The sequence below is a fragment of the Cibotium barometz genome, chromosome 55, assembly GCF_041138505.1.
Source record: "Cibotium barometz isolate CiBa-2024 chromosome 55, ASM4113850v1, whole genome shotgun sequence".
Classification (NCBI taxonomy): domain Eukaryota; kingdom Viridiplantae; phylum Streptophyta; class Polypodiopsida; order Cyatheales; family Cibotiaceae; genus Cibotium; species Cibotium barometz.
In genome coordinates this window covers 9,411,687-9,423,991 of record NC_141100.1, presented here as the reverse complement: position 1 = coordinate 9,423,991, position 12,305 = coordinate 9,411,687, and the positions used below count along the sequence as shown (strand labels likewise).

Below are 12,305 nucleotides of genomic sequence, written 5' to 3'. Positions count from 1 at the left end.
TCTTCAACGAGAGTCCATCTTGATTTTTATAAGTGATTATATTGCCGAGTATTATGGGCTAGGAACTATTGAAAAGGCCCCTGAGTGGGTAGGTGGTGAGCGTTCTAGTTGCCAATGATGCCATAGATACTCTGATGAAGGAATGATGGAAAATTTGAGAATCAACCGGATAATTTGGAAGACTGTGATCAGTGGTACTATGGTTTCATTAAAGGATTGTTTTAAAGTTAGCTGATGTTAAGAAAAAGGCAAGTTAGCTGATGTTAAGAAAAAGGCCTTTTTCTTAGCTGATACTAAGAAAAAGGCAAGTTCATTAAAGGATTGTTTTCTTAGCTGATGCTAAGAAAAAGGCAATTTCATTAAAGGATTGTTTTCTTAGCTGATGCTAAGAAAAAGGCAATTTCATATTGGGTGTGTAAGTGGTGTGCCTAATTTTATGTTTGCATGAACTTCCGGCTAGGGGGCCTTGGAACTCTTTTCCTTGGTACCCGGGACAAAACCTAACCAAATTCCAAATTGGATCCCATCACTACAGTGGTTGGACAGTTGGCTAACCCATGGGATCGGATGGGGTTAGGCTGGACTGATGGATCCGTAAATCGAGACTCAACTTTTGTTATTACGATAGATAAAGTAAATCCCGGACAGTAATTGTTCTATGGATAGGAATCAACGGCTGTGCCTCTTGAATGGGGAAAAAAGCGTTGATCCCAATGATCCAAGTGCAAATTTTTTCCTTGATCTAATCAAGTATCTTGAAGATGCAATTGGATCAGCTTGATCAGAAATGATCTTGACTACGTTAGAGTAAAAAGTTTTCCTGGTGGAATCACCCGTGCTTTCCGATAAAGGAAGTTTTTCTAGGTTCGGATTTGGATAAATCGATGGATTAGTTTCTTGTCCTGATATCCGTGGGCGAGGCCCCGAGTGTGGGACCCCTCTCCCGCGCGAGAAGTGCTACTTCCGCTGCTAGTACCCGAATCTGTTGCTCGGTGGGAACAGGGGGATCTCACAGTTTGTATCAGAGCATTTGGTTATTAAAGATCAACTGAGAAGACAAATATGTCAAAAATTTATCAAGAAACACAAAAAGGTTATAATTGTGTGATATAATTCATACAATTTGATATTCAAACTGAAATTCGTAATTTGGTAAGTACCGCAATTAATTAGAATCCCTGACTTGCTTGAAGCCTAGACATGATGGTATTTATCTTAGAATTCCAAGGGTCGTGACTACCCGTATATACCGAGAGTATAACTGCAGCTCTTTACTGACAGTATATACGAGTAAATCTAAGACTTGAAATTATAAGTATTAATGCTATCCAGATGATGATTTCGAATGTGGTTGATATGATTTTTAATTCTGTTTGAGAATGGATGAATTGATTTGGATTCTGATTGAAAAATGATGATTTTTGAAATTAGATGAAATATAATAATCTGAACGAAACCACAATGAGGATGAATGGGACGAGTCCCTGTGATGATATTCATGACTAGAATGATGATAATGAATTCAGCAAATCACTATGAGATTAGTGGGTTGTGCTGTCAAATTGTTACTGTTAACACTTGACTCAGTAGATCAAGGTAAGGGATGACAAATTGAGAACTTGCTTAACTGAAATTCCCGTAGAGGAATGTTCAAAAGGAAATTTTTTGGTCTAATGGACCATTATCGTGTTAAAGATATGAATGATATGATTTGAATGAATTATTATTATATTCAGTATGTTTGATCAATGTTTGTTGATATCGGTGTGCATTTCTGCTTGCATCCCGATTGCTATTCTTTCATTTCAAAAGACTTGTTTAAGGTTATCCGATGTAAGCAATGCTTGCTGTTATCGTGTTTGTGGTATGTCTCTCTCTCTCTCTCTTCCTCTAACTAATTGTGACAAACCAACCAAGAAAATAGAACTAAGGCTTTTCAACAACGATACTTCTTTGTTTCCAATTATACTTTGGCCCGGAAGAGACTCACAGTATACCGTATGTTGAAGCTACTTGTACATATCCATAATCCCTTAGTTTAGTTGGGTGCAATACAAACAACTGTCATATTATATTGAAGCTACTTGTACATATCCATAATCCCTTAGTTTAGTTGGGTGCAATACAAACAACTGTCATATTATATTATCTGGTTACATATTTTGTTAGCAAATTAATACCGTTCTTAGACATTGACTAGTATAGTCAATGTCTTAGATGGTACAACTGTGTTACATGTGATTGGCTTTTAGCAAAAGGGGGGCATAATATAATAGTATTATGAGGACCAAGTTGCAGGGCAGAAGGAAGCATAGACGATATCAAGCGCGTTAATGCCCCCGTCAAAGAGAAGGCCTCTAAATCCCATGAGGAATGATCCTTCAGGGCGGTTCCATTCAATATTAGTATAAGAACTGTCCCCGCCACTTATACAAGAACCATCATCGAGTGATATATCAAGCCTCCTTATCAATGTAGTAGAGGAAGTGTCATGTGGTTCTGCTCTATGGAAGCCCTTGAAGGATTTGACAGTGTGACTAGGCAGCACCACCAGCAGGGGGCTGATTTTTTCCCCATAGCAATGACTGCCATGGTGAAGGGTTTGATCTACCATGTTCCAACCAGAGTAGGTGACCTCCAAGCAGCTGACTCGGTTCCAAGTATAGCGTAGTTGTATGGCGGAGATCCTCTTGCGCCGCTGAATATATGTTCTAGGATCCTGTACATCGTCAAACGCCGCAGCACCAGCCCCTCCATTCATGGCTTGATACGTTTTCACGGTGTAGTCTAGGGATGGCATGCCACTTCAGTACTAATCGATCACCCACGATTAGCGGCTTGGTCGGATTATCTACATATGATGACACCAAGCCTCGCACCATGCTCTCGTCATTATCTGCTTGCACCTTCACACTGTTGAGCTTGTTGTCTCCGCCATAGCCCCCATAGAGACTGTACACCTTGTTAATAACATCAATATTCCCTTGTAGGTCCTTCAACTTGCTCAAGGTGTTTGAGGTTTCCCGGCTCGCTAGCATGGTGCGGTTGCGCGCAACGGGTTTGAACATACTGCCTATGCCTGGAACATGCTCATAGCCAGAAACAGTCCACTGGATGATCTTCGGAGCTGTGAGCTGCATCGACGGGAACTTTAAGGCAAAGTTTACCATCTTCTCGGGAGCTGGGAATTCGGGATTGGCTACGCCGGACATGCGCTGCACGAAATGGATGCGTCGTGTCTGAGATGAATTAAAACGCTCGATCTTGACCTGCAAAATATTCCAATATGCTGATTGGGATAAGTGTCACTACTCTGATCATATCAACACTGAAGCTCCATCCTCAAAGCATCATGCAAGTGTGTAGGGGCTCACTCTGTGAGCAACTCAGTACGGTGCCATGCAAATGTATATATAATCACCATATGTGTCATATTTGTAGCATTCAAATAATCACCAAATCGCCACGCATGCATAAGTCTTGAGCGGCTATGGCGGTGATCGCAGGACACATACTAGACAAACATAAGCTTCTGTCACTCATTCCAAGTCATATATGTGGCATTATATGTTATGGACCATAGGGTCTTTGTGGCCTTACGGACCACATGGTCTTGCAAAGGCATGGTTAACTCATTTCTTACTTATATTACTTGTGCAATATATACGCAACACAACACCAGTCGACCCCATAAATCCCCCTTGATCAAGGTCGGTCCACCGACGGCAAAAGAGTCTACAAACCGGCCAAGGGCATATAGACACTGTTGTCCAGCACAACACTGGACTTATGGGATCATTGCCAAGTCATTTGTGAAGGTTCCAAGAGTGTGAAGCCCATTTTCCCTTCTTTTTCTCCTTGATATAGTTCAGCATGTAGAGCTTCCCAAAGGCAGGCATACGTAGCCTGCAAAAGCGGGGGGCACGGCCTACGTGCCCGCGAAGGGTTGGGGGAGGAACCGGAGACCCCCATCCCGCACCAAGATACATATATGCTGAGTCCTTTTGTAGGGCCCAATGGTTGGATTCCAGAGGGCGACCAAGGATATACAGGAGCATGCCGGATATGCTAAAAAAGTGCAAGCGAAGAAGCATATGATACACATGAAAAGTTATCAATATAATTTAAAAATATGTGCGTCACCAAGAGACGTCTAGAAAGCTCCTCCAAGGATTGGTCAATGCGCTTTGAGATGGGATAACGTCTAAAGCAACGCCACCTTCGTCAGCTTAGTGGTTCAGTGTGCTAACGTGTACAGCTTGTTGCCCCAGGCGTACAACGCCAACGCCACTTTCACCACCTTAGTGGTTCGGTGTGCTAGGCAAAGCCGTGAATTGAAATCCCCATTTTATGAGGGTTGTTGACTCTAAAAGGGAAAACAAGTTACCAACCTAGTGTGGTGGTAATTAAGGTGTTTCCCTTTGGGGGCCTTGCGGTTACCGTGTACATATATATGGGTGTGTGAGTGGATTTTCTCTCGGGCGCTTGCCCCAAAAATCGTGAAAAAAAATAAACCAACATAAAACAACAGATCACCTGCAAGGATGCATCCACGCTCACTGTAGAGAAGATTCCTGCTGCTCTCAGCTCGCCGCTCAGCCGGGACTGCTCCTCCCGCGAGTCCGAGTAGTAGGAGTACACGGCATAGTACTCACCACCAGTGATTCGGCTTGATAGGTAGCTGTCGCCATATAATTGCACAAAATCTGCCAATTGGGTATCGTCCTTTGGCGGAGAAACCTCAGGCCGCAGTCCCTGCACATTGGTCACCGTCTCCAAGCCCTGGATGTGGCGGGAGAACACAACGATGTGGGTAGTGTTGGAGGTGGTGGTCAGCTGCTGGAAGAATTGCACCTTCTCGGAGACGCTGCCAAAGCTAGAGAAGCTGACAGAGAGGGCCTGATCAATCTGGAGGGACTCGATGAGCTGCATGCTGCTGGTACAGATGTCACACTTCACAAAGCTATCGCCTCCCGAGACTTGGGTCTCCCCTTTCACTGCTGTATTCAGTCCCTCCCCAAAAACAGCATTGTAGCCCTGCATCAACGCCACCGGCGCGACGGCACGGAGCCCATTCGTGGAGCGCCGCCCCTGGCGGCAAGGCGCAAGCAGAGGAGCCGCCTTTAATTCACCTTTTTTGATCAGCAACTGCGCAGCTGCCATCCTCTCTTCTCTCTCTCTCTCTGTCTCTCTCTCCCTCTTCAACTTCTGTAGGCACTGGGCAGCGACATATATAGTGCGTCTTCCATAATGCGTCTTCCATAAGCTCGAGCATGAGCAGAATTATTCTAAACTTTCCAAAAGAAAGAAAAAATATTCTAATCCTCCATACCACGTATATCAATCAATGTGGCATCTATGACCCCTCTCTCTCTCTCTCTCTTCAACTTCTGTAGCCACGGAGCAGCGACATATATAGTGTGTCTTCCATAAGCTCGAGCATGAGCAGAATTATTCTAAACTTTCCAAAAGGAAAAAAAAAAAACAATTCTAATCCTGCATACTACCTTTGATTTACTCGTAACTACTATCAATCAATGTGACATCTATGATTTACGCATAAATCAATGTGACCTCTCTCTCTCTCTCTAGCTTATCTCTCATTTAAAGACAGCGACCTCGAGCATGAGAAGAATTATTCTAAACATTCCCAAAGGAAAAAAAATTCTAGAACCAAACTATCCATCAATATTTTGTATTATTTCTCTTCTTTTTGTGACTCCGATACACCGTTTTGTGTAAATAGTAGAGGCCATGCTTGCATGCTCTTCTCTTTGTTCATGCATCACCTTTTTCCTCTCTATGATTATTGAGCAAAAGTCAAGAGCAGTGCAGGTTTGGGTTTCCATAAGATCAAAGTTTAGGACTTGTAGATATTAGCGAATCATCAAAAGGTATAAGCTAGCATTACTTTGAATCCTTGTGATCTTTAAGAGTCGTATTCAACTCAAGATACTATTAACCACTCTGGTTAACATTATTTCTCAAGTGTTGCTACTCTTCTTCTTGTAATCTATCATTTTATAACCACGCTAAGCACTTATTGAAAAAGACATATGGGATGACCGCTAGTGTAATGTCGGTCATAGTTAGATAGATATACATAGAGCTAGGAAGCCAATTTTGGGCTCCCAATTGTAAATGGTTGTAAAAAGTGAGCTAATTTATCTAAGTCATTTTATGGAATACGAAAACGGGACCATCCCATTAGTCACAATTGAGTCTTGCTTTCTCTATCTCTCTCACTCTCTTGTGCTTGTGGTTGCATGCTTGTGTTTGTGAATGCTTGCTTGCTTGATTGTTCTATATGCATGGAGTGGGTGGTATTAGCCTAGGCTTCTCTTCTCCTCTCCCCTCTTGGCGTACCATTCCCAAAAAAAAAACTCACAAATAGAAACATTATACAAGGGATCCAACAACACGGCTATTCCACACATTCCTTCACTTACGCTTGATAAAATTGGTGCAAAATAAGCCTTTATGAGACGATATAAATCTTCCTAACGTTCCCTCTCTCATAAGATCATACCCATCGGTCAAAATAGCTTGGAGACAAATGGTGTTAGTCTTTGATTACACCAGTGAGAGTGAGGATCATCCCAACATTGGACAAGTTACTCACATGACGACCTAGAGATAGGAGAACCTGAGGCTCAGTGCATGGATAGACCACCTATCATGGAGCAAGACCCAACTTCTTCTACCCATTTCCAAAGAAGCCTTACTTCACGACTTCGGAACTTTATCATGTGAAACGCACAATCAGACGAGCCATGTGCACCCTAGGGATAGAGGTATGGAAAACCAACCTAAAAGAGAGTCCTCACCACCTCTAGATCCTAGAGTGGAGATAGGGCAAAGTGAAAGTAACCAAACCCAGACTCATCCACCAGTCTAGAGAGCCATGCCTGCCTCAGGAATGATTGATTCATACCAAGCCCAAAGACCAATGCTAAACCTAGGATAAGAACTAGCTCTCCAAGGGACCGAGATGTCCTACTAGAGAGAGAGGGCCTACCCAGCCCCATCACATTAGCTTGGGGAACCAATATACCAATAAAACCCACCTCGAGGAGTATATCCAATATACCATATGGAGCCATATGAGTCACAACCTAGTCCTCCCATAAGACAAAGACCCCCAATGGCCTATTATTCACCCCCTAATATTCCTCAACTAGCACTTGCTCCAGCCACCATGGCCGGGGGCTAACTCTTGAAATGTTAAAAATATCCATGGAAATAGGGAGGGGGGTTGCTATTGCTAGTATCATGCCTCTAGCACCAGCACACCACCTTGTACAGGGGCCAAGGCAGGAAGAAATAAACCAGCCAACATCTCTCCAAGCTAATCACCAAGTTTGATGGAACTGGCAATCCCATACCACACCTTGAGATGTTTAATCAAATATGCAAATCATTTGGCCATGTGGAAGATCAAGTCAAGGTGAGTGCCTTTGGCCTCACCCTAGATAACAAAGCTGGCTAATGGTTGAGGTCCTTGGAAACAGAAGATATGGACACCTTTGAAGTCTTGAAAGTGGCCTTCAAGGTTGGATACTCATGTCAAGGTTACACAATGTCAAACAAAAGGATGGCAAAACCATCTAGGACTACATCAACATGGTAAGGTATCTCCACTCTCACTGTAGTGCCAGAGACAAGTTCTCTGATGAAGGGATAATTGGGAGATTCCTTGAGGAATTTCAAGGTTGGATACTCACGTTAAGGAACTTGATGGAGTCCTGTTTTTAGCAGTTACCAAATGTCAGACAAAAAGATGGCAAAACCATGTGGGACTACATAAAAAGGGTAAGGTATCTCTACTCTCACTGTAATTGGGAGATTCCTTGAGGAATTTCAAGGTTGGATACTCACGTTAAGGAACTTGATGGAGTCCTGTTTTTAGCAGTTACCAAATGTCAGACAAAAAGATGGCAAAACCATGTGGGACTACATAAAAAGGGTAAGGTATCTCTACTCTCACTGTAGTGCCAGAGACAAGTTCTCCTTGAAGGGCTCGATGATGTACCCTTACATAATTTGTTGTATGCTTTGGGCCATACCTCCTTTGAGCAATGCTGCAGGAGTGCTTTGGACTTTGAGAATAACTTCAAGGGAACGTGTTCCCACCGAGAACTTCACGAGGGTACATTTGTGGCTTCCTTCAAAACAATTAGCACTAAATCCGCCGAGGCAAGGAGTCCACCTTGGGACAACAAGTCAAACAACTAGCCACTACATTAATGTAGCAGATGAACCAACATTGGGGAACCAGCCAAGGCCAAGATCGAGTTGCTCAACCCCATCTCTACTCAAAGAGGGATCTAGTTTGGTGCCCAATTTGTCGTGCTAACATTCTTTACATCCACTTGATATAAAGACCAACCCTTCACTGTAGCCATAGCAATGATAGCTCTCACAGTTGCCATTCTTGCAACTGGGCTAAATGTCTCCTCATAGTCTATGCCATAAGTCTCCCCATAGCCCTTGGCAACCAATCTTGCCTTGTACCTTCTCTCATTGAACCATCAGCATTGTGCTTGACTTTATACACCCACTTACATCCAATTGCCTTCTTTTCCTTAGGTAAAGGCACTAACTCCCATGTTGCATTTGCATCCAATGCTGCCATCTCCTCATCCATGGCATCTTCCCATTTCTTATTTCCAATTGCCTGCTCAAAGAAAGTGGACTCAACCTCCTATATTGCTTTTACCATATAAGCATAATTATGGGCTGTAAATCCATCATATCTCAACCTATCAAACAGGGTATCTGACCCTCATAGACCTGCATACACCTGGATCACTGCCACGTATCCTCAAAACAACCTTGGTTCTCCTGACACCAGGAGTAACCATAGACGGAATGCCAATCTCCTCATCAAGGCTCTCCTTGGAGCCACTAGAGTCACCATCCACCTATGAGTGACCTGCCTGCTGTGCTGATAGATTAGGCCGCACAAAAGGTTGATCTACCTTTTCCTTCCCTTTTCATGATACATGTGTACTTACATCATTCCTCAACCTGCCTGACCATGGACTCCCTAGGTCCACTCAGCACCTATGATTGCTGCTCTATATGTTGTGCAACATTAGCACTTCTTACATCTACATCTTCTGTTGCCTTCACTACTACTGGTGCATACCAGCTACTCACCTCATCGAAGATAACATCTCTGCTTACTTTCATCTCACGACGAGTGGTAGGGTTATAGTATATATAACCTTTTTGCTCCATAGCATAACCAATAAAGATGCATTTCTCAGCCTTTAGATCCAACTTTTTTCTCACCATTAGGAACATGTACATATGCGATACACCCAAACAATTTCAAGTGAGACACATCTGGTCTTACGCATGTAAACTTCTGTTCAGGAGTCATGCCATGAACAGTTGTAGTGAGTGTCATGTTCATAATGTACACAACAGTTGCTACTACTTCTGCCCAAAACTAATGTGGCATATTCTTTTTCGCCATCAAGGCACGTGCCACTTCTGCAATGTGCTTGCTTTTCCTTTCTGCAACATCATATTGTTGCGGAGTGTACCTACATGTAAATTGCCTCCTCTTGATTCCCTGCTTTCTCAAGAATTCACTGAACTCATTGGAGAAATATTCTCCTCCACCATTTGATCTTAGGAATTTTATTTGCATGCCTTTTTCCTTCTCGACTAAGGCTTTAAATCTCTGAAAGTGAGCTAACACCTCACTTTTCTCTTTCATGAAATAAACCCACACTTTCCTAGTGTGGTTATCAATGAATGCAACATAACAATTGTTGCAATCTTGGTCAGTCCCCATACATCTGAATGTATGACATCCAATGGCCTTCCACACTGACATGCTTTTCATGTAGGAAATCATGTTTGGCTTGCTTACAAAGTTGGCATGCTTCACATACGTTATGCATACCATCAACCTTAAACTTTGGCAAACCTACAACAATATTTTGGGATGCGCAGTATCATCACCTATTTCTACATTACCCAATTTTTTCATTTTTTTATATATCTAAACCACTCAGCATGACTAATCATGTGGTTAGAGGTGCTAGAATCCACATACCATATATCTTGAGATCATGACACATCCCCTATTATGGAACTAAGCATGTGTTGCATCACAAACAGCTACTCACTTCTGTCATCACCTCCATGTTTCCTAGATGATGCATAGTTACCTTGTTGCAACTTCCCACTTTTAATGTCATTGTGCTTTTTGTATAGCAGTCCTTTGCCATGTGTCCTGGTTTGCCACAGTAATAGCACTCTATGCTATTTACATTTTGATTTCTTTTCCAACCACCTCGGCCTGTTTAGCTCCCCCGGCCTCTAGATTGGCCTCTTCCACCTGTGTATGATTGCTACTGTGAATCATTTGCCTCTTCTCAGGCTAAGAATGATTTCCTTGTCGGCCACCACCTTGGCGGCCTGGACCATGGCCTCTAGCTTTGCCTCTACCTGAATTAGAGTAGAAGGCCTATTCCGATGTGTTCTTGCTTTGTGAAGAATAATCCTCACCTAAAGCATTTTCTTCTATGATCAGCATAGATATCAAGTCCCGAAAGTTGGGAATATTCTCCCTAACTAGAGTGGAGGTCTTGAATGACTTGTACTCTTTGCCAAGCCCAATTCAGAGACAAACACTCACCAAATCATCATCCTCCACTGATACATTGATAGACCCAAGGGATTCAACAATGCCCTTGATCTTTAAGTCATATTCATTGATGGACATGCTTTTCTTTTCCACCGGTATGCAACTCTTGCTTTAACCTACAAGTTCCTTCCCTTTGTGTTGGTCTGGAACATTTGAACCAGATTCTGCCATACAACTACTGGAGTGTTTGCATCCTGTATTTGTCCTATCATAGTGTCTGTGACACTAACTGAAAAACCAGTACATGAAGTTTCTTGCACCCTGATTCCAATCCTTGAATGCCTTTATATCTGCAGGAGTGGCATTCTCCTGAGATAACTCTGGAGACTCCTCATTGTCTCCTTCTACCTAATCCCAAAATCCTTTACCCATTAGGAAATTGGTCATTCTGAACTTCCAGGCATGGAAGTTATTCTTATCCATCTTCTCAAGTAACAATCTGATTAATTCTGTAAGACATGTTTTCCTACAGCAATAACCTGCAAACAGACAACTTCTGTATGCAACTTATAATACAATAGTGGTACTTTAGCATAGCCTGTGTGTCACCAAATATGACTAGAGTACATGTACATACACCCAGTTTCAACAATACGTGCAAACCCCGTTTGCACTTCAAAAATGCACTGTTGTACTGCAATAACCAGATTTCGAGCAGAAACAGTTCTCTACCACCAGAACTTCCAGAAAACTATCGAAAATACCTTACAGTGATGAAACGGTACCCGTAATGTGCCCGAAACATAAATTTGGTAAAAAATTACCATATCTAATAGGACAATATACTTGCCTTGTAGCTCCACCCCCACGAAGATAGCTCCTCAATCGGAGATGTGTAGCTCCCAAAGCTACAGAGGGGTTGTTGTACCTAAACCAACAAGGGGAAAGAGATGATGGTGCTCTTACCCGTGTAGTACCACTTCCTTCCTTCCTTGTTCTTGCCTCTTTCTTGCCTCGTTAGCTCTCACACAAACCAGGCTCTGATCCCATAAAGAGAATGTGGGGGACAGGGAGAGCTTCAAACCCTAGCAAGCAAACACACACACACAAGAGAATGTGGGGGACGACAGGGAGAGCTTCAAACCCTGGCGCAAGCAAACACACACACACAAGAGAGAGCAATGCACAAGACAGAGATGGATAGCTGAATTTTATTATATTTTCTTCTTCTCTACTCAACCAACATAACATAAAGATAAGAGTACACACTATATGGGTTAGTACTTAACTACTACACAATAAAAGGTTGTTCCATAATGTGAACTCGACTAAATGAGCTGGCGCTATAACTATGCCAGTCTCCACTAATCCAAAATGGCTGTCACATAGCCTGTCATCCCACTGGCCACATATCACCCATAATCTCACCAACCATACTACTTGTATAGATGCTTGTATAGATGCGAAAGCTATCACCCAGGCGGTTTTTATTATATTTTCTTCTTCTCTACTCAACCAAATGATCATTGAAGAGGTGCTAGAAGAAGAAGAATATGCATATAGAAACCTCGGTAAACCATGGAGGAAATAGATGACATTTAGGAGGTAACCCGGAGTATTTTTTGATGTAAGGTAACACACAAGTGCCAGTGTTCTAGGCTACATCGCAATGGAAGGGCAAGGAGATTAATGCCATAAC

At 42.6% G+C, this 12,305-nt stretch overlaps 1 protein-coding gene across 1 annotated transcript; it reads right to left on the bottom strand.

Annotated features, from left to right (window-relative positions):
• Positions 1-2,623: 2,623 nt before the first annotated feature.
• Positions 2,624-5,200, bottom strand: LOC147607344 (uncharacterized). Its single transcript, XM_086790708.1, has 2 exons — positions 4,537-5,200; positions 2,624-3,269 (listed from the first exon to the last, which is right to left on the bottom strand). Exons 1-2 carry the CDS (start codon positions 5,161-5,163, stop codon positions 2,730-2,732), a joined length of 1,167 nt encoding a protein of 388 aa, XP_086646834.1. The 5' UTR covers positions 5,164-5,200; the 3' UTR covers positions 2,624-2,729.
• Positions 5,201-12,305: the final 7,105 nt, after the last annotated feature.